Source organism: Passer montanus, unplaced genomic scaffold (genome assembly GCF_014805655.1).
Source record: "Passer montanus isolate IOZ18808 unplaced genomic scaffold, ASM1480565v1 scaffold10, whole genome shotgun sequence".
NCBI classification, from domain to species: Eukaryota; Metazoa; Chordata; class Aves; order Passeriformes; family Passeridae; genus Passer; species Passer montanus.
In genome coordinates this window covers 15,772,815-15,796,547 of record NW_024356505.1, presented here as the reverse complement: position 1 = coordinate 15,796,547, position 23,733 = coordinate 15,772,815, and the positions used below count along the sequence as shown (strand labels likewise).

At 35.5% G+C, this 23,733-nt stretch overlaps 1 protein-coding gene across 1 annotated transcript in view; it reads right to left on the bottom strand.

Annotated features, from left to right (window-relative positions):
• Positions 1 to 23,733, bottom strand: part of AGMO (alkylglycerol monooxygenase) — a 185,221-nt gene that overhangs the window by 80,264 nt on the left and 81,224 nt on the right. The window contains exons 5-10 of the mRNA XM_039713463.1: positions 22,659 to 22,754; positions 7,983 to 8,049; positions 6,546 to 6,611; positions 6,362 to 6,441; positions 5,334 to 5,468; positions 4,733 to 4,849 (exon numbers count right to left, since the gene is read on the bottom strand). Of these exons, the coding sequence (XP_039569397.1) occupies positions 4,733 to 4,849; positions 5,334 to 5,468; positions 6,362 to 6,441; positions 6,546 to 6,611; positions 7,983 to 8,049; positions 22,659 to 22,754 (561 nt within the window). The remainder of the gene's footprint in view (positions 1 to 4,732; positions 4,850 to 5,333; positions 5,469 to 6,361; positions 6,442 to 6,545; positions 6,612 to 7,982; positions 8,050 to 22,658; positions 22,755 to 23,733) is intronic.

Below are 23,733 nucleotides of genomic sequence, written 5' to 3'. Positions count from 1 at the left end.
TAAGCTTTTGCTGAAACTTGTGGAGAGAGTATACTGGGAATGTGGGAATAAGTTAAGCACTTTGGGAATTCCATTTCTTGCCATTAGCTAGACTGCAAGCCTAAAGACTACTGCATTAAGTCTATATTGGTACTGCATTAAGAGTTGGATTTGAGTGATGATGGCAATGCTTCCCAAAAGCAGGGGAAGAATTTTGTGTCATATTTTAGTGGTGGTTTTACCCATAACTTCTATCAAGGACTTTTTTCTTAGTTTAAAGATATATTTTAATTTATGTTACTAGAACAGGAGAAAAAAATATCCCCTACGTTTATCTAACACAGAAGAATAAGGCACAGACTAAGAACTTGACAGGAAATTAATAAATTTCAGATCCGTTTTAAACATGGAGTTCCAGGAAAAAAATGGGAATAGAAATACATTTCAATGTCTGATCGTAAATCAGAAGGACTGAAGCAACCTTATAATTTTTTTAAAATCAAACTCAAATATAAATAAGCCTTTATCTTTAAATGGTTAAAATGCTATATGAGGTTCTTTGGCACAATAACTACCTGAACCAGGTGTGATCATATTTTACAGACTTGTTTTTTTGAGGCCAATTTCCATTTCTCTTCAGACACACTCCTACTTGAACTAAACTGTTTTGAACACTAGCTATTTGTAAAACTCCTCATGGTGAGTATGGTCCAGAACGTGAAGGTCTGGAGGACTCTAAAGCACAACCTGCAGATCCTGGTTAACTTCAAATTGGCACTATCATCAGATTCACGCAAAAGCATGGCACTGTAATGCCTGAGTGTGGCAGCTTTCTACTTCCCAAAATTTCGGAGTGGTGAAGGCTGAGGCAGAAAGCCTTACTGGGAATCATGGAGGTAGAAGGTGCAAGTTACCCTTCACAGTAGGTACATGCACAACATTCACATACAACAAAATAATTTCCTCATTTGTACTGCTAGTCAAGGACTACCAAGAAATTTTCAGTGAAATACACCATGATGCTACCGGGAATAACATCTTTTAGAAAACCAGCCACATAGCGTAACTTTTACCACAGTTAGTTTATTTCCCTAACTTTCTCTTACAGTTCCAGTGGTATAGTAATATGCTGCCTTGATTCTTTTATTTGCTTTCAAACATGTATCACCCTATGAAGTGGATGCTGGCAGCTGAGGCATCCATTTTCTAGGCATTACTCTACCAAAATCAACAAAATAGTCAGTGGGTTATATCACTAAACTAACATCATATATTAAATCTATGCACTGCAAGCAGCACTGCAAAAAGTATGTGCCTTTTACACCTTCATTAGTGTTAGCATCCTTGTTCCACCTAAACCTAGTATGCATGGATGTATATATAAAATAAATGAGTATTTATATACTGGAGTATTTGTATAAACAGAGAAGCATGTGGAACCACAGCAGGTTCCCCAATTACAAGTCAGCCACAACTTTGCAATGTGGTTATTGGCTGCAACTAAGCAGAAAAAAATATTTCTGTTGGATTTTAATTTCATTTAAAGTTTTAAAAATATCTTTGAGCCTTAAAAAATGGGGGGCGGGGGGGGGGGCGCGGGCAGGGATTATAGAACTTAGTAAGAGGTTTACACTGCTTTGTATTCAAAAGAATGCCATAGCATTATTATTTTATGGGTTTTTAGTAATGGAAAAAACAATTCATTTAAACAAAGGAAATGTTATTTCAAATCTGTATTTAGATAAGCATTGAAATATTCAAAATTCACTTTTTATGCTGCAAAGAACCATTTTTTTTATTCCTTTGGAAGAATAACATGGATGCACTTTCTATTCCAATTTGTTCAGTGGTACAAAAGAGCTTCTAGGAATGATGTCAGCACATTACATAAGTTAACAGTTGCTCTGCTCTCACACATCAGATGATCAGATACATTCAAATCAGGAATGCTAATATGACGCTATGAATTTTATATTGTTAGGTGTCTTTAGCTGTATGAATTTATTTTAACTTAAAATTCATAGGGAAAAAAAGTTAATTCTTAGCAATACTACATACACTGTAATTGGTGATGCCGTGCTGAATGGATAAATTAATTGTCTTCTTAACTTTCAAGAGATCTATCTTACTAATTTCCATCCAATTGAAACTGCTCACATATTTATATAATTATAAGCACAGTAAATGTTATAGTATCTATTAACAATAAAAAAAAAGACTGCAAAACGTGTTTAAGGTGCCCTTCACTTTGATTTATATGATACCTGAAGTTCTGGAGCTATGAGACTTTTGCTTTGAATGTACTGCAGTTTTACCCTCCTAGCACTCTCTCTGGGACTGATCCAAATCCCATTTCTTCAAGGAGCTTTGGATCAGATCTAGATGTGCAGAGCTCAGAAAGCAATTTTTATTCACTGGATGTAGTGCAGATCACTATACAGAAAACAAACACTGTATGCTCTCTCCTGTGGAAAATATATATTTGTTCTTTCCTGTTTTGCTCTTTTCATAAGTTAAATGTAGGTCATTCAGACAGAAGGTATATGGTTGCTCTTTATGGATAGAGAAATTTAACACTTCTACAGGGCGTGAGACCAAACACTGAGCAACTGTAATCACTTGAGAAATGTAATAGCTGTGTGCTGTGTCTTATGGCTGCTATGAAATGGAACTTATACCTAAAGATGAGGAAAACAGTTAGTTTTCTCCATTTATGGAGCTATGCCACAGTTATGACATAATTCATAGCCAGACAGAACGTTCCAGTTGTATCCATAGACATTTCATAACTCAGTGTAGTGGAAAACTGATATTGAAGAAAGGTTTTTGCCAAGTAAAGTTATTCATACACAAGCTTCCTTCTCATGACAGCTTCCCCACTGTACTGCAGAACGATGCTGGAACTCTGCCTTGGGACCAGCACTTTCTACACCCACGCTGAAGGTTTATGTCCTGAGATGAGGTGCTTCCAGGCCCCTGGGCTCTCCTTCTTGTCCTTACTACCTTATTACCCTGCAGTTTTGTGCAGAGAATTTTCTAGTTGCTTTTCTACAATAAGTTCATAAATGGAGGATCTTCAGGATGCTTCCTCTATGACTGAAAGAATTTAGTGATTATGTGGGGCTTGGGTGCATTTTTCAACTTTTTTATTACTTATTCTTAAACAGCTGCAGTTACAGGCAGATAAAATAATATAAAATAAATAATATAAAATAAAATAACTTTTCCTTCCAGGACCAGAAAAAGGTAAAAAGAAGAAAAAATAAAATAAATAAAAAAAAAAGAACTCCTTAATTCTGGCTGCTAAAAGCAACAGGATGGAGTAAAAAACAAAACAAAACAAAACAGAACAAAACAAAACCCACCAACCCAACAGCAAAATTAAACAAATGGAAAAGCTCAAACACGGAGTTTGATTTCTATGCAAATGTAGGGATCTAGAAGTATTCTGGAAAATCTTGCAGAGGTTTTTCTCAATATAGGAACATTGGCAATCATGTATACTGTTTGACTTATGTATTTTGGAGGTATTTATTCATACCTTTGGCTTAATTTCCTGTCCTTATAAGAGACTAAGCCTCAGATGATTTAGTAATCTCCTAATTCCCTGCAATTGCAGTGTGACCCTTTGCAGAAGTAAACCTGGTACATAGAATAACTCCATACTTATCCAAAGAACATGCCTGAGGTAGCTTTTGTATTATACCAGGAATGCTACGTACAACAGTGTCCAATGAGGTGGGCAGGGGAAAGTGACTACTGCTGGCCAAGGTGAGCATGCCATGACAAGGCTGAAGAACCCAGGGAGTCCTTTGGGTGTTTACAGCCTGTCTGTGGCGATGTGGGTGACACAAACACAGCAAGAACACTGCTCTTTAACTAAGGGGGTCTTAGAATGGGTTTAAAAAGAGGACAAAGGGCATTTTATCAAACTAATAAGAATTTTGTGGTGTTTTTGTACATCTTGAGAGGTATTTGACTTATTTGTGGGAATATTATATCTATTAAATTCTGCTTCATAACTATGAAATTTTAGCTTTAGTACACGAGGGAGAGTTATAATGACAGAAAGAAAAAAAAAGGAGCTTGGAAGGATGTGAAACCTCGCAAGCAGTTAATATCTCATTTCTTTTAGGTGGACATGGCCTTATAGTTCACCTTCACAGGCTGCCAGGTATCCATAGAGGAACCAGTCACCATGGAGATTCCACCATGCAAGTCACTGGTGATAAATACATGCCTCTTCTTGCTGTGCTTCTATCAATGCTGTTGTGTGTTGGAGATTGGAAGAAAAATTTGCCCTAACTTTGTGCTACTCCAACTCTGAACTCATGCTGACACCAACCTAGCCATCTGCAAGCACTGCAAGACCATTGCAAACTTCCTTCTAAAGCCTGGGCATCTAATGGTATGACCAACCTTAACATTTTAAAACTCCGTAGTTTCAAGCCTCATGGGGTACTAAAAACTGAAACAGACACATACGTCTTCTAGGCAAATTATATTAAGTAAATAACTGACATGGTTATTAAAAACTGTTTACTAAATAATATAAAATGTATATTTAATAGCATGGAATTACATATATAGCCATTTATGCTAATTCTTTTACAGAATCTAGTTATTATTTTAGTAGCTCAAATAAGATAGGAGCTGGCTATAGAGCCACTGCACAGTCCTTTAATATTTAAACATGTTGTGTGTCATTGCTGTTAGCAGAAGATGTTATTTCATAAAGGAAGGAATTACTTACAGTCATAGAAGCAAGAAGTTCGACGTACAAGTCCACTATTACAGCAAAATGTACAAGTGCATAGCAATTAAGATAAGCTGGTACATGTGGATTGAAGGGAACTTCTTTTCCAGTGATCTGTATAAAGCAAAACAGTTATTTGCCTTCAAGAGTGACCTGCTCTGGCCTGTTGCTCCTTAATATTCTTTACACTTAAAAACACAAAAGGTGTGATAGCTAATTGAAGAAAGACAATCTATTGTCAAACTTATGTACTACCTTGTTTGAGACAGTTTAACTTTGTGTGTTTGTGCATGCCCACAGCTGAAAAAAGAGAAACTACTATACTCCATTGAAAAATTTTGAAAATCTCTTCAGGAAATGAATAATGAAAAAATAACTTTAAAAACACACATTTTCCATCAAATAAAAAGAAAAAAACACCACAGTTAAAACATTCATTTCCTTCAGTTTCTTTTCCCAATTCATCTTCCCCCATGCTTTATGACTGCTAATTTGCTAATTTAAAATAGCATGTGTAGAGTTTTTAACATTGATCCAGTAGCATTAAGAGGCCCAAGTAAATTACACACAACTGAAAGCCTGTGCATGTTCTATTTACCACTGGGATTTCCTCAGGAAGGCCAAGTCTAGGTTTGCCTGGTCCCCAGCCTGGCCCTTTGAATATGACAGAAAGCTTATTGCAGAATCCAGGTGTGGCCCAAAACGTGTTCCAAATATGAGCCAAGGGACGTAACTGAAAAAAAAAAGTAAGCTATTTTTCATTGTTCACAAAATAAAGATTAATAAAACATTGTATTTTATTAATTTTTAGTTTTCAAATAAATTATTTTTCAAACTCTGTAAAGAGAATAAATTAGAAATAGATGAAGACAGTTAACCTGGCTGAAACAGGCAAAAGCAATAAGAAGCCCTTGGCTAATTTGGTGAGGATTACAATGACTTCTGCTCAGAGGAAAATCTGTTTTTCCATCTGTGTCTCCTGTAATCACTCCTGAGTATTTAGTGGTATACTGTATAGCTATATTTATGCAGTATGATTCGGCTACTGGGACCTTGAAATGACACACTCTCAGTAATGAAATTACTTAGTATCTGACTGAAATGGATATAATTGCACATCCTCCTACTTTCCAGCCCTGACAGTAAAATTTGTCTTTCTTTGAGATTCCTCCTTGGATGAACAGTCATGAAAAGTAAATATGGACTTCACTGCTTCTCATGTTTTTGCAGAGAATTTTTACCTAGCTTCAGTGAAACCTGAACCAATAAATCTGAGAAGCACCTCACTAATTAGTTTTCTTTTCTTTTATTATATGCTTTTGTCTGTGCTTCTCTATATATTATTGCACTTAAAACATCTCATTCAATCCAACAACTTATATATCACTGTTTTAATAATTTGTTAATTTTACTGTTATATATGTTCATGATTACTTCAAGCTCGGCATATACTCAATGCAGGGATTAGGAATGGCTGTCACAAAATGGAATACTGAAGAAATTGTAGATAATGTAATTGACTGGTCAGCAATGCAAAGATAGCCTCAACTGTGCCTAAGAGAGGAGTTTCTTTTGAATATGACTGAATGCTGAAGACATCAGAATCAATGATGAAAACTGCAGCACCTGGACCATGATGGGATCAAATGAATTTACTGGATGTGTTAAGCCATATACAACTTTTGCATCTTCAGCCTCAAATGTTCCTGATGGAAGAAGAAAACAAAAGAATAACAAACAATCAAATTCAAAACTATACATATTTTTCCACATTGATTTGACATGACAGAGAACACCTTATTTTACTCACCAAATATCCTGTCCCAGATAATGAGCGTGCCACCATAATTTTTGTCAATGCAGTAAGGATTTCTACCTATAATAAAAATCAATTATGAGACAAGTAATAGGATAAATAAGACAACTAGGAACTGAATTATGAAGAAAGAATCATCATTTGAATCACCTTATAATCTAAAAATAACTTTAAAAGATAGCTAGCCCACCACTCCTCATACTTATATATATTTTTTTTTTCTTTAATAGTCTTATTGCTCTCTTTCTGTTCAGATTACAAATCCAATGTGTTGTGCCCAAAATTTCTGTGAAATTCTGAGACTAAAACCAGGTCAAAATATATTCATAGAAGACAAACTAAAAAGCAAGCAAAAATTATTCCATCAGTTTATACCTAAGAAAATATATGTTAAATACATATATGTGTAGTTATCTCATTAATATCTGTCAGGTGTCTCTATCCTCTATGTCCTATGTCTGATCCTGCACTAATAATTTCAGTGTGAGGAAAACTGATCCTTCTATGTTTTCTAGGGAATGTATTTATAAGCAGTCCTCTCAAAGTTATGAGTGAAGAAATATTGGTTATACATCCCTAAGTTTGTGGAGATAGTCTGGAGCAACTGTACAGCCCCTGATCAGTTCTATAAAGATTTTGCTTAATTCAAATCAGGATGAGAACATTAGTTCAGATTTACAGCGGAGCAAATAAGAGCAGAGTGTCTCCCTGAGGATTATCAGTAGTTGTGCAAATTTTAAGAACTAGACACAGAGCACCACCACTGTGGATCCTCCAATTTTTTTTAAACTTACTATCTCTGCACACTGAATGAGCTAAGGACATCTGTGAAATCCACTTCTGTGTCTCAGATATGTTCATGATATTTTACACAGTGGAGTTATTAGTAAAATTTACACATGCAGTACAGTCTTGAAGGCCTCTGAATACTCATAAAAATCAACCATCATGCACTTCTGTGAAGTGAGATTTACCAATAATTCAAACAGGTGAAATCAAATTCCACTAGAATATTTAAAAGTTCTTCTAAAACCTAGCCATGTTTTTGACATATACAGAACTTGAATTTGAGTGCAAAAGTGTGTTTGTTGATAATTCAGTAGTCAGGGAAGGATGAGATATTTTTCTATCACTCTTCATGCTTAGAAGTATTGATTTCTTTTTTCTTAAAGTCTTCAAATTATTTCATGTTATCCAGACTTTATTTCTGATCAATAGTTAAACATAAAAATGTTTAAATCAAATGTTAGTTCTGATTATATTATTTTAAAAGCTGTGAAATTTCTAACTGAACAGGGACCACTTCAGAAGTAGAGGTGAAATTTAAAATCTTTCTGTAAAACTGATTTTACAGTACAATTTTACTATATTACTATACAAATAGTGACCCTGAGGAAAAAAAAGGAGTAAGAGGTTCCACTTTTATCTTACCATGATGAACTCTATGATGACTGGGAGTATTAAGTATCCATTCCAGAGGCCCAAGTTTGGTGATAACCTTAAAAAATGTAATGTTTTAATAAACCTGAAAATACTGTATCAGACCAAGAAGAAGTAGGGAAATGAAGGAAAAGCTAAAGAGAAGATATTCACCTGGAGAACTGCATAAAAAGACAGAAATGCAATATTTTTTCTGAACCATTTCACTGCATTACAGTTACAAAAATTTTTCATTTAAAATATTAAAATACAAGTTATAAATTAAATTCATTTTTGATCCAGAAGCTAATTAATTTTGGTCCAGAAGTGAATTGTTTTTATCATTATTCCATGAGAATCTCTGAGACAATTGGCAATCATGAACTGATAATAGGATGGAATCACAGAGAAGGGATTGTCCCAGTGTACTAAGTACTGGTGAGGCTGCACCTTGAGTACTGTGTTCAGTTTTGGGCCTCTCACTTCCAGAAAGGACATTGAGGTGCTTGAGCATGTCCAGAGAAGGGCAATGGAGCTGCTGAAGGGTCTGGAAAACATGTCATGTGAGAAGAGACTGAGGGAACTGGGATTGTTTAGCCTGGAGAAAAGGAGGTTTGGAAGGACTTCACTGCTCTCTACCTCCCTGAAAGGAGGTTGGAGTGAGGTGTGGGTCAGTTTCTTCTGCCATGTCCCAAACAAAAGGACAAGAGGAATGGCTTTGTGTCAGAGGAGGTTCACATTGGATATTAGAAAAGAAAATTCACTGGAAGAGTGTTTAGGCATTGGAATAATTTGTTCAGGGAGGTGGTGGCGTCACTGTCTCTGGAAAAGTTCCAGAGGCATCTGGATGTGGCACCTGGTGGATATGGCTTAGGGCTCATTCTGGTTGTGCTGGGTTAATAGTTGGACGCTCTGGTCTTGAATCTCACTTGCAACCTCGATGATTCTGTGATTCCATACAAATTGTTTCACCCATTTTTCTTATTCATATCCAGTGACACTGCTTGGGATTCAGTGCAACTCTATGATACCAATTTTGCAAACACTTTATGTCTGCAAATAGCTGGCACTGACCAGATGAAAGAAAACAAGAAACAAGAAACAAGTACTCCTTCCCCATTCAGTACATTTGACTGCTTGCTTCTTCTATCAGTAGCCTTCTTTTACCCTGGCAGAAATGCATTAACACAAGAAACCTGACTGGGAAAGTGATGCAAATCAAAACTGCTTTTGTTTTGTTTTTCTAAGTTTAACCGGATCAGTTCCTGATTTTGGTCCAATATATGGTCACAAATACAATGTCATGAGTTGGAGGCATGAAGAGACAGTAGATCAGCATAAATTCATCACGGAGCTACAATGACTCAACAGTACAGAAAGATAGATTTGATCATTTTAGTGCCAATCCAAAAATGACAGAAAGTATCCATTGCCAAAAGCCATCTCTAGTGTTTCAAGATTTGTCAGAAAATGCTGACTAATTAAGTTTGTGTCGATGGGCTTTCTGCTAAATTAGGTACTCTCAGCTACCATGGAATTAGAGGAAAGCCAGCACTGACTTCAAATTTGGTGCTTTGGTTAGTTCAACAGAAGTGTGTGGACAAATAAATAAATAAATAAATAAATAATAAAAACTAATTCTGACTAATAACAGTGGAAATATTTTCTTTGAACACAGCAATCATTCTTTAAGCCCAAATAGAAATCCATCTATCACGAACTGGTGCAATCACTGGATGACCAAAAAGAACATCTATTCACAATAGATTCTGAAACAGTATCTATTGACCATGTCTGATTATGGCCATAGTGTCTTGCAATTAAAAGGAAGCAGGGAGCATTAAAGCAGCTGAATAAAAATGCTTAGACCTTAAGAAACAAATCCAAGAATCTAGAATTCTTTTCCTCTTAGAGAATTTAATTAGTAAATTTTATATTCATACTGCCAAAAGGGGTGACCTGTAATATAATAACAGAGATAAGATAATAATGGCAAAAAAAACCCCCAAACAACATTTAGAGGAACAGTCATTACTCATGAGAGCAGATCCATTAATCAAAAAAGGATTTTCATTCCTTTAAGGTTTACAGAACAAAGTCCTGAAATACAGCACTTCCATGACTCTTTCATTTACAGTTCTGCAAGATAATAAAAGGAAAAAGTAATATTTTTTCATTTTTTCCCCTCAATAACTGCAAAAAGAACATCTACTTAATTGGTTAATAGAGAATTTCTGTAATTAAAGGAGTATAGAAATACAAAAATTCTTCACATACATAGAACTGTAATATTTGGACCATCTTTCTCAAAATCCTGCTCACACTTGACTGGAAAAACAGAATCCTGAGACAAGTTTGTTTTGTTTCATTTAACTCAGAAGCCAAGAACAACATAAGTAGGATCAGCTCTCCCTCAAAATAAGTTCAAGTCTGAAAAGACCACCTAAAAGTAAGAAACGATCCATCATTCGTGCTAGTTCCATTTTCTGCCTTTCTCAAGCAGAACATCCCACTGTTTCAAGATATGTGAGATGTGACCATTAAATTAATTTAATCTCAGAAAAATGTTTTGAATTGAACTGCAGTCCAGCACCTGAGAGAATACTGATTTATCTAATAGACCACAACTAACTTTGATCCAGTTGGTTTTAATATATTTTGAGCTTAATATTTTAACAGCTTTTGTAAAAATAAACCAAGTGTGCACGAGGAAAGCAAGGAATCAGTAAGGATTAGAAGTCTTCACCTTTATCCTACAGGTGGATTATAACAAAATATCCTCAGAATGAATGCCTTCAGGTCTCAATATCCAGCTGGTTGCATTAAAATTTTAAAACTAAAATTCATCCTTTTGAAAGTCTACATAGTACATCCTTATGCTGAAGCAGAACTTTTTGTCTTGGGACTCTCTAAGAACCTCAGGGTAAAACTTTATGTAAATTTATATGCAGAACTTTAAATACATTTTTCTGACTAATAAGAGTGGAAGTATTTTCTTTGGATAATGAAACCGGTCTCATCCTTTAAAACAGACTTTCTTTGAGTGATGAAATTTAAAAATCTACTGAAATATCTTCTCTATGTCGTAATTAGTGATTGATATCCAAGCCTACTTTGATTAATTGTTCATTCAAGGTCACTTTCATTGGAAAGACATTTTAGCCCCACTCTGAGGAAAGTATCATCTGAGACAACAATCATAACCACAAGACTTTAAAGCTCAGAGGGGATGCAAAACTCTCTACCTGATGAACAAAAATCTAGTATGTTGACATTAGCAATCCATAAATCAATGCTTTGGCTGAAACACATAAAAAATATTTTTTCACCATAGTCAAAATAGTACATGGTGTCATTTCTAGAAACTTCCTTTGCCATCAGTAAGTTTACTTGTAGATATTTAGGTCGTTCCTAAAAAAAAACATTAAAAACTGTTGTCAGAGGAAAAACTTTGGTGCCAAAAAAATTATAAATGCATAAATGCTATAAATATAACCATATATATTTCCAAGATACAGAAATATATCACCACTGAAAAGCTGAATTTTGAAAGCTCTTGCAGCACTTACATGTCAAACAACATAGCTCTTTTGTTTAAATTTGTTGAATTTTTCTATATTCTGCCATCCTATCTGGGGCAAAACTCCTACAAGGAGATTTTTCACCTAAGTAAATTGGATAGGATAGCAAGACCATTTTTACCAGACAAGATTCTGACATGGTCATGTCAAGCTGACAGGAACTTACTCTAGTCATATTGAAAGAAATTAATTTAGTATGAACTGACTCATAACAAAACTTAATGTGTTGTAGCAACAGCCCTGATTCAAAAGAATATCCAGAGAGAAGAAAGGCAATGGCAGGCATCCTGCTTACCCATCTACCTTTCATCTGTCAGTCTACCCTCATTTCTGTGTCTTTATTATGTCCAGACATTTCCCTTGGAGAATGGCAATTTTAAAGGAGCTCATAAGCATTCTTTGTAGCAGCAATCTGGCTTACACTGCAGTTACAACCAGTCACCAAAGCACATAGACCACTAAGTTTCAGGCACTCAGACAAAAAAACATTTTCAGCTTACAATACCATTGTATTCAAATTGGTTTCTGAGAGTAAGAGCTTTCAAGATGTTCACATGTCAGGAAAAAAAATTTTTAAAGAACACCAAACAAATGTGGTAAGAGGATCAGCTTAGTTTTTGATGCTTGCAATTGGGATTTTCATTTTTAAATATCTGCTACATTAATTTTTGTATCTGACCTTTTCATTGGATAGTATTCTAAAAAGTAGAAAAAAAAATAGTTGAAATGCCGTTGTTCAATAAACCTACCACCGGTACTTCAAAACTTACTTCATATAACTCAAAAGAAAAAAGTCTGCTTGTGGATATAAAATATTCTTATTCTATACATCATCAACTTAAAGTGATTTGGGGAATACAGCAAAATAGCTACTGATCCCCTAAAAGTTGAAATACCCCAACTGTTGTCCAGTGATAACCTTATCTGTATTTTGGCCATTATGACACTGAAGGTTTACATTTGTGTTTGCTTCCCTGATACAAACACCTACTGTTCTAAATCAACTCCTGTCTGCAATTTTTCCCTTCTCAATTAACACATCATGTGCACCTAAACTCCCATGCCAGTGACCCAGAGATGAACTGCAACATTCCAACAAAATTCTTTTCCTGTTTCCTTTATTTTTTAACATCCCATTGCCACAAAAATTATTTTTCACTTGTCAAAATCCCTACAAATGGACTCAATAAACTACCTGCAAATCAAATATGTAGGCATCTCATATATATATGTTATAAAAGTTTTTTCCACAAAACATGTATTCTTCTTTCTTTCTTTTCTTTAAAAACCAATGCATTTCCTCTGTTGTACTCAGGTATCACTAAACAATAAAGCAGAATTACTGACAATAACTGAAGCAACTCCAAAAGCAGTGTACTAAATCAGGCACACATAGAAATACTTTTCATACATTACTGAATAAAATATCCTGGAATTGAAATCTGCAAATATAAATGATAGAAACGAAATGGATTTTTTTTCTACAATAGTGGTTCTTATATAAAGATGTTTCCATTGTGACAGCAATCCCTCGCCTAAAGGGAAAGAACATTATGCAATATCTCTTGTGGCATGTAAGCACCTCCGTTTGCGGTCTCAGAGTTTGTCAGCACCAAGGGAAATCTTTATTGCCTGGTACCTGCACCACTTCAATGTAGTTCTTGTTTAAGTAATGAGAAAAAATCGTGACATGAAATCCAAGGGAAACTTTACATCTTGTGTAACAACTCCTCCTGTCACCACTACCACATGAATCTTTACTTAGCTCTGTTTCAACGTCAGTGTTAGGAAGGAATGTCAACTGAGTAAAGCAAACAACCTTACAGTAAAACTATTCGCACATAAAAAGTTCAGGGTTGTTTTTTTTTTCTTTGAGCATAAGGAAAGCTGCTTGTGGTGCAACATTACTTTCAATATCATGGTGTTACTGATCTGCAGGACAGAAGAGGGTAAATTCATCCCTGGAGCATCACTACAGAGCACTCTGAACTTTACTTGGGGCTTTCTGTTAGACTAGTTGGTAGTAAAACACATATTACCAGTAATTTCCTCATCAAAATCAAGGTAAGATTCTTATTCCTGGTATATAAATCTGTATTTCAGACAGCCTGGTGGGGAAATTTTAAAATATGACCTTAATTACATTCCCCAGTAGAGCTGCTGTGTTAATTCAGGACAACACACCCATGTATTTATACAGATGGCTCTGGTGACCAGATTTGCCATGTAAAATCTCTACAGGGAAGCTGAGGAAAGGCAGAACTCCTAGGATATGTGCTCGTCTGCCAGTTTCACACTTTGAAATCCTTGGCAAACTCTGATTTATACACCGCCAACTGTTTTCCTATCTGATTAGGCAGTTTTCTACTCCAGTAAGCATGTAAAATGGATATAGCTGAATTTCCACACTGAGGAGTGAAAAAACAATATTTATAGTTTAGAAATAAAACAAGTGAGAGGAATCAGGCATATTGGGATCATAAAGAGTTTCATAGAGGGTGAATTTCTGATAAATCTGGATTGTAGGAATGGGAGGTGAAAGCCTAGTTTTAACAGACAGTGTGGTTTAGGGTGTATTTATATAATAAACACGCAGACTTTAGAAATGTGTCTATAATAAATTATCTTGAAGGCAGGCTGTTGTCACTTTCCATTGTTTTACACCTCAGCTAGGAGGTAAGGTTTGAATCAAATTGGCATCTTACATGAATATTTAAGTTAACTGTTTCAACAAATGGATGCAAACTTTTTGTTTTCTTTATAGGTCCAATTATGCCTTGTGGGAAAGGTGAGCACATATAGGAAATTTCAATCCATTTTTCCACTAAAAATGAAAAAACTTACAGTAACTGATTGGTTTAATTGCAGCATTACAAATAGCAGAGCATGGAGCAAGTCACACTTTCAGTCATACATCAAGTTAAGCATTTTAAACAAACTCCAGGAGAAAAATCACTATACAATTTCAGTATTTTTCAGCAGCCTGATGAATACATTCTGGCAATTGCAGGAAAAAAACCCAAAAGTCATAAATCGTTATGCCAGCCCTGAAATAAACTAAAATATAGCCAAGTGAGGCTCTTCATCTTCCTTTCTAAACAGATCAAAAAATAGTCAGCAGCCTATACTTTGTGATTTTAACAAAGAAGTGCCTTTCAAATTTTCTCTTGGCTTTGAAGCTATAATTAAATAGATTCTCACTGAGTATAAGCCATGAGAAAAACTCAAAAGTATTATATGCAATGTGTTAAGATGGAAAAAGAGGGGTTTTTGTAAAAAAGAACAGAATCTCTAATATTATTAATGTGGTATCCTTTCATTATTACATTAAATTTATTTGCTAAATGAGTTGTTTAGACTCTTTTTCCAGGACCCAGAATGTACTGAACTGTGTTACATCTCTAAGTAGTTCACTTCACTTTTATCTTGATAATTCTCCAGGGACCTAATAGACAGAAGTGACCTAAATAAAATTCTTTAAGTACAATCTTTAGTTTTAGGGTTTCTGCAGGCAGATTAGCAATAGTCAAGCTCACTGTTGCTGAAGTGAACATTTCACAGCTGTTTCCTGCAAGAAGTCTTTGGTGCAAGGAACAGAAGCCAACACTTAAACTTCAGGACTTTACTATTAGGATCCAAATTGCAGTTTCTGATTATGTTCTTGTTCCATAAACTTTTTGTTTCTGGCCTGACTTCAGCAGGGATAGGGGAGGGTTCTTCTGTCTGGATTGCTGCCCATCAAATGCAAACCACCAACATAACCCTAATTATCACGGAACAGCCACCTTTGAATGAAAAAGTTAATGGCTCCTGTGCTGCAGGTTGAATTCAGAGCTATTGGGTGCACAGCATTATTAAAATAGGAGTTTACACAGACTTAAAATAGGCGGCTCATCCTGACACTACTAAAGTGGAGCATTGGCATTCTGAATCATCACTGAGCTTTTAGGCGCCAAGGAAGGAACTCCAAACTTCATCCTGCTATGTTTTTCCTGATTATACTCTGTTCAAACACAACCTACACTTAGCAGGACAGGAACAGTGTGCTCTCTTATGAATGTTTTATTTTCTCTCTCTTTTGTTATTCTTTTTATTTAAAACAAAAAGCAGAGTTATATGCCTTATATATCTAGAAAGACAATACTTTTCTCCCCTCATGGGGCAAGTGAAACACGGAAAACTGGAACTTATTTTACAGTTATTGCAAGTATTTGTGTTTAATGATAGTGTTGTCAGCTTTGCCCTTTTCTGCGCTCTGGCAAGTGCAATGATGACAAGACTTTGATCCTACAGGTTGGTCAGAAAATCTAATAAACCATTTTGGCAGACAGGCTGGATTGAAGCAGTGAGATCTCTTTGTTGCTTGGAATCATGCTTAAGTTTTAATGTCTATATTGCATATATAGCCTATCTGGACCTACAAAGTCACTGTCTGCATTAAAGAAAGTATGTTTATCTTCCTGGTGTTTTTTGAATTTGTTCTCTTTCTCTCCAGAGTAAGCATGTGATTTGAGAGTTTGCAGCAGACAAATGAATTTATGAGTGATAAAAGCATCAGCAATCAGGAATGGGGCAAGAACTTTGTTTTGTAAACCAGAGTTTGGTTCTTTATGCAAATCAACAAACAATTCTTTTCCTATTGTTTTTAAATAATTTCTTGGATCTTTGTTACAGTAAGAAAGTATACAATAGGCTGTGGATGATGTCACCTGTTTCTAGGAATTCCAGTTAAATCACCATGTCATTGAATGTTCACTGACATAATCTTGAACATCAGAGTAGGAGAATGGCTGTAATCACCTCTAATTACCTTCATCCCTTTGATCACTTTTAACAAAAGTCTTCTGAATGGTAAGTCTCTGATTCCTTGTAACCTGAAAGGGACAGATGTGCGTGTTTCTAATTTAAATGAAAGGGAGCATCAGACAGAGCTGTGTCTATTTTTGGCTAACATGGCCAAATTAAAGGAAAGAAATTCATTATTTCATTAAATGAAGCAATATACTAGAATGAAAAAAATAAAGATTTTCTTGGCATATGGTATTTGAATTCAAAGTCACCCTCTAGAATCGAATTCAAGAGATACGGCAGTTCCACAATTCTACTCAATACATTGGATCATTACTGATTTTACCTTTTACAGGTGATGCTTTGTAGATTAAGAAAAAATCAACCCCCCCCCAAAAAAACACAAACCAAACCAAAATACTAGCAGCAAAGTCTTATTTCTTGATAAAATTTACTTTTCCATTTTGAGAAATGGATTTAAAAACTACTTGAAATAGATGAAATAGACTTTGTAACATTTTATTTTCAAATCCTGGAATCCCTTATTGCTTATTTAAATTAGACTGCAGCGCACAATGCAGAGAAAATAGGGCCAAGAAAATTGAAAAATAAAATTTTCAAAGAAACAGACCAATCTCAATTGTTAGGACCTGGAAACTAATAACTGAATATTTTGTCTATTGTTTCATCCTGTCACTTATTTTTCACAGTGTCTTGATTACAATTCTTTCACCCAATTCTTTCACCATCCAATAGACTTTTGTCTCAAACAGCTTCTGCTTGAAAAGACAAGTAAGTCCTCTAGAGTTTCAAGAATAGCTTTTGCTATTGGTATGATGGTAATCACAGGTGTACTGTACTCAGAAAAACTTATGTATACTTTTTTAATGCATGCTTTTTATCTATTTTCCTTTCTTTTACCTGGTTCCTCAATCTGCTTGTTTAATTTCCTTATTGTAAAATAAAGTCAAAACAAAACAGGGTTTTTTTTCTGAATCTGGCTATATTCCTAGACATGATCTGATTGATGCAAGAATTTAAGGACTGGGCCACAAGAACTCACCTGAACTCAGGGACCCCAGATGGGCTGTCCAGGGCATGAAAGCAGGAATAATTCCCAATTTCTCTCTTTCAAAGCTTTTCATTAAAGAAAATTGAGCAGAAGCCAAATGTAAAACAACACTTAGACAAAAACTTAGACCAATACACAATGTGCCTGCATAAGTGAAAAATATCCCTTTGACAAATACCATACATTTCCTCAGCAAGTTTCAGTTTTACCAATGAGTGTTTTCTGATAAAACTAACTGTATTTCTCCCTATATCTGTAGCAATTTTATGCCTCTCTTTCCAGTCTGCATGAGGTATTGCTAAAATTATTCCGATTCCTCACCTGTTTTCACCCATGTTACTTGTGGTTAATAGTTGTGGCTCACCTTTTTCTCCTCCCAGAGTTGGATGAGGTAGAAAGACTTAAACAAGGTGAAAAGAGATGCCTTAAAAAACCTGACTTCTGTGAGCATGCTAAAGGGCAGATCATATTCTTTCCTTAAATTAGAAAATTAAACAGCAACTGGTACATGTCAAAGATCAAATAGGCAAGGAATAATCTGCTGCTGCAATTACTACCATCAGGGACTGGATCAGTCGATACTTTTTAAATACAGTTTGACATCTCATAAAAATTACAGCTAAACCAACAGAAACTAATTTCTGTTTTTCACAGGTGTCTATCAGGTTATAAACACACCTAACTTATTGGTTGTAATAAATGCATAATGGAAGGATATAGTTTAATATAAGCCATAGACCTTCTGAATCACCTGCAAAAATAAACTGAAATGGAGTATTTCTGTCTGTCACTAACAGTCCTGAAATACTCTGTGGCTTTTGAAAAATTAGTTTTTTAGTGTCCTTTGACTAAAGTATTTTTCTTTTACTTCTCTTATGATCTAGATGAGAATGGTCTGTCTGGTCACAGAAGCATTTCTCCCAGACTATTTAAGAGTAGATCTGAGCCATTCAATTGACCTGAACAGTACTAGATAGAACAAAAAATTATTTTTTGTTCTTGATTTACTGAGATCACAGAACCATAGAATCATTTTGATTGGAAAAGAGCTTTAAGATCATCAAGTACAATAGTTAACCCATCACTGTCAAATGTTTTCCTCAGGGGTCTTCTTGGGTTATCTTTTTTTTTTCCATTTCTCATTTAAATAAATTACTAGGAGTTTATTTCAATGCTTTGGTGCTACTTAAGATATTTATTTTGGATCCTTGACAAAATCCTGTGATAATTTCAGATTGTCACGTACATGATGCAATATTCATAGAATCATTAAGATTGGAAAAGACCTACTAGACCATCAACTCTGACCTTTGATTAAATACCACCACATCACTTAACAATAGCACTGTCATGTCCAGTCATTTCTTGAACACTTCCAGGGATGGTGACTCCACCACTTCCCTGGAAGCCTGTTCCAATGCTTAACCACACTTTCAAATAATATATTTTTCATTATGTCCAACCTGAACCTCCTCTAGCACAGCTTGAGCCCATTTCCCCTGGTTCTGCCACTGGTTGCCCTGGAGAAGAAAACGGCTCCCACCTAGCTGCAGCTTCTTTTCAGGCAGTTGTAGAGAGGATAAGGCCCTCCTGAGCCTCTTCTTCTCCAGGTTAAACACCCCCAGATCCCTCAGTCACTCTCATAAGGCTTGTGCACCAGACCCTTCACCAGCTCCATTGTCCTTCTCTGGACAGGCTCCAGAACCTCAGTGTCTTGTGGTGAGGGGCCCAGAACTGGACACAGGATTCAAGATGTGGCCTCACCAATGCTGAGTACAGTGGGGCAATCCCTGCCCTGCTCCTTCTGGCCACACTACTGCTGATCCAGGCCAGGATGCTATTGGCCTTCTTGGCCACGTGGGCACACACATTTGCTCATGTTCAGCTGCTGTCAACCAGTACCTCCATATTCTTCACTGCCTGGCTGCTTTCCAGCCACTCTTTCCCCCGCCTGTAGCCCTGCATGGGGTGGCTGTGATCAAAATGCAAGACCTGGCACTCGGCTTCAAATCTCATCTTTGGTCTTGGCCCACTGATCCAGTTGAACACAAATGCCTGACGTAAGTCTCAAAGTTGTATTTTCACTCTAGCATACACAACTTTATTAATTTCAGGCATGTCTTTGCTGTATCAATAGTCCATTCTAATAATAAACAATAGCAAAAGAATCCAGCACCAGAAAAATAGTATAATTTTTATATAAGATTTATAGACCTTAAAATGCTGTATTATTCTATAGAAAATGACAAAAACCAATGTATACCAAGCATGTAGGAAATACAGAAGTCTAAATGAGGTAGAACAAATGTGTACTTTTGATCTTTATGATACTGTAGTCACAAGAATATACGAGTCACTTGAGTTAAAATAAAATAGACCATGTCTGATCTGCTGGTAGTAAAGCTGGAAAAGCACTGACATAACAAATAATGAGACAGGTCAAAGTTATAACACAGGAAACATCTCTTAATATTTTTTTAAAGCAACACTGGACACATGTAAAATTTAAGTATAGGAAAATACCAGGGATTGTATTTGGCTATAAGCTTTTGCTCTAGGCTGAAACATGGCATAGAAAGCTTCAGAAGAGCATGATCATTCTTTTGTAATTACTGAATTCAATTTAAACTACTCTCAAAACAATACATCTTCCCTCAGAAACTTTTTCATGTACTTAAATTCTTTCCTGTTACTTATACACACATTTTTTTCTTCTATAAAATAAAAGAATTCTGCATGTATTTTTCTCTTCAGGCCTGTATAAAAAACAGACAAACCACCATCTATTAAGGAAGAGAGATTTTTTTTCCCCCCTTCTATCTTACTAGATTTTATTTTTCTTAAAGAGAAAGACATGCAATCAAAAGTCATGAAGTGACAATTTTCAAACATCTTTGACTAGTCAATGTGGGTCCAAACTGTATCAGGGAATTGCTACTGATGAGAAGCAATAGAAGCCTGGGGGAAAAAATTTATCAATTGCTTCTTCATGTTACAAGCAAACTATTACATCACTATAACATTATATTGGCAGACTGGAAATAATGAAGTGTGCCTCTCCTAGACCCCTAATGACATGTAACAGCACCCTCCATGGGCTCCCAGGGGACATCAGAGCTGCTGGGGGATGATAAATATCTGCTCTCAGAGCAAGGGCGAGCAGCACTTACTGAGACAGGATGCTGTTTGCTATAGAACCCCAGGCTACAGCCCTGAACAATCTCTGTATGTTAATAAACTGACAGAAACAGAGACCTGAAGAAAGGATATTCATATTAATAAAATCTGTGTAAGAAAATTAGGATCATTAAAATCCAGAAAAGGACTGTTAGGAAAAAAAAAGAGCAGCAGTAGCTTTAAACAGTTAAATTGTGATAGCTGTTGCAAAGAAAACCCAGCATAATGGTGAAGCATCATATTAATTTCACCAAAAATATAGGGTAACATAAGCCTGAATGGCTGATACCATTTCCCTTCCTTTCCTTACTTTTTTCTGTCAATGCCTTGCCCCTGAGAGCAGGAAATCTGCTAATACATGGTGTAACCCTGTTTCTATTTCGACATAATTTTTGACCTTAGAGCATGACTCCAACATATTTCAACCGATTTCAGCTGTGCTATAAAATCAACAATATCAACATTAAGAATAACTTCCCTTGTAAGCAAAGTTCTATGAGTGGATCAACTGGATTAATACAAAAGATCCATTGTTTTTCTACCAGCACCATAATTTAATAGTAAGGAGTGCTTATCTTTTCATTGAAACTGAAATTCATTCTTGTTTAGACTAGTGCCTAAACTTGGCACATTGCACATATGCTATGGAAATTCCTTTTAAGCCCTATGAAGGATTTAGTACTTTAGAGGGATGCAGGCAATTCATAAGCCTCTGAAATTCACTTTAGAAACTCTAGAGGTGCACTGTGGCACCAGTGCTGAGATTAACTGAGTTACTGCTACACAGCAGAATGTTAGAAACCTCTCAGCCAAGGAAGAGAGGGCCCCATCACCAGAGAAGACATAGATGAGGCATATAATAATTTTTTTAGTGGCAAAGTACATTTAAACTGATCTGTAGAACCTAAAGCATGGTCAAAGAAACTTTGGTACCATATGAGGCCTAGTATTCATTTGGTATAGTTTCAAAGACTGCTTGAATTTTTTCAAAATATTTTAAAAAACTTAAATGTGTATTGCTTCAGTTTATGCCACTTCTGGTGATGTATGTGACATTTTATCTAAGCCTTTCCTATTCATGTGGTGTTTTAGATCAAACACATCTTAACAATTTTAGAAATGTGTCCAACAGAAACAAAATGCCAGTATCAAATTTTGGTATTGGTCCACTATAAATAGCTTATTTTTAATTTTTAGAATTATTTTTTTAATGAAACACACAGGAAAAAAAAATCTTCAATTTAAACAACATAATCACCTAAAATATCAGATCAAGAAAATAAAATTCCTTTCCCAAAGAACTGTCCTATATATTGCATTATGAAATTAGAGAGGAAAAGGCATTTGTCTGGGTGGAATAAACAAAGGAGTAAGTGTCATAGCCCGCAGCCCACCTGGAGCTACTGAGAAATATGCTACTGACTTATAACATAAAGTACCTTTAAATACCTCTATTGTAATGCAAGGAAGAAGGCAAAGGCCACTGAACTACCTGAGAAGTGTGGGAAACATCTTGCTAATTACAGTGTGTTATTAATCATTTATGTATGTAAACTAGATATGGTCTATGCACTCAAAAAACAGCAATGAAGTGGCGTAGTCATAAAAAAATAGCCATCAGATATTAATAGAGCATTTTTCATCTGAGAATTACATGCGTTAAGAAAGAAACAATATCTGAATTTAGTTGCAACTCTAAATGATCTTTAAAAAGCACCAGCTTTTGGGTATTTTTCCCTAAAATAATTATCCTAGAAACGAAATCAGTTCCAATATCTGCCAAAAATGTTTAATAAGCTGCAAGATAGGAAAATACAGTATTAAAATAGCAAAAAGTTTTGATTCCTTACAGTTACTATTTTTTTTCTAAATTTAATTGGGACCAACTGGCCTCATTGCTTCTTATAAACTTAGCAATATATATTCAGAAAAAGGAATAAAAATGAACAGATGTTTCTCCTTAAAGAAGTCAGACAAAGATTTTTCTTACACAATAAATCAGCTGCTAGTGGATTTCCAAGACACTGCTCCAGGCTAACTGTTTAGGTATGGCTTAAAAACCTGGTTTACCTCTGTATGTATCCAAAACTGGTAAAGCAGATTAAACTGTAAATGAACAGCAAACACCGAAGGGGGAATGAAAAGAGCCATGGGCAAGTTGAACATCTGAAAAATGAGAAAGAGAACATACATTAGATACACAATTCTAAACTCATGATGATATAATGAAGTACTATCAGGAGCTCAAAGCACTGCACAATACACTTACTTCTTCTAATACATCCATAACGCAGACATTATATAGTGTACAGAGATAGTGATTATTATGTTACTACTTGATGTGATATAGCAAATGAGACAGAAATTGATACAAAAGTGATTTCCCACAAGCCAAACTGAGCAAGTAGAAAATCCAACATAAGAATTCATGAATTCTAGTATTAGGTGTTTATGCTGTGTGGAGCAGACAGCAACACAGCCTTGACATTAAGGGTTGCCATATAGGGAAGAATTATCACAGATTAAGCAAGGCACAAATTTATAATACTACAGCTTTTCCATCCAAACTCCCTACATAAGCACCATGAGGGTAAGACAGCTGACTTCGCTTTCCAAGTTAATTATAATTCTCACCTTAACTTTGGCATCTCCCATAAAGTCCCAATATATTGTTGAGTCCTAAAAACATGCTAGCATGAAAAAATACTTGGGAATACTTACTTGGGAAATTCACAATTAATTGCTTAACTGGCTTAGCAATAGAATAAAACTTCTAAGACCTTCATACATTACAAGTCAGTCTGCTTTCTTCAGAAAAAGGAAGATCTTGAAAGATCTTATCTTTCTATTTTCCCTTTTAGCTGACATTGTGTTATATCACCTGCACCGAAAAGTGAATACCTCTCTAAAATACAGAGATTTTGTCGTTGTCGAGGTGGTTACGACACAAAGCAGGGACTACAAGCAGTTTTAGATGGCAACAGTTTATTATTGAATATGGCTGACCTTTTATACACTTTTTAATTGTTTATGCTCCTTCTACTTTAACTATTGGATACAATAAATCAACATAACACTATTGGTGAAAAGTTACAGTGACTTAACTAACTTTCTAAATATACTTCATGCAGCTGTGTAGTTCTTA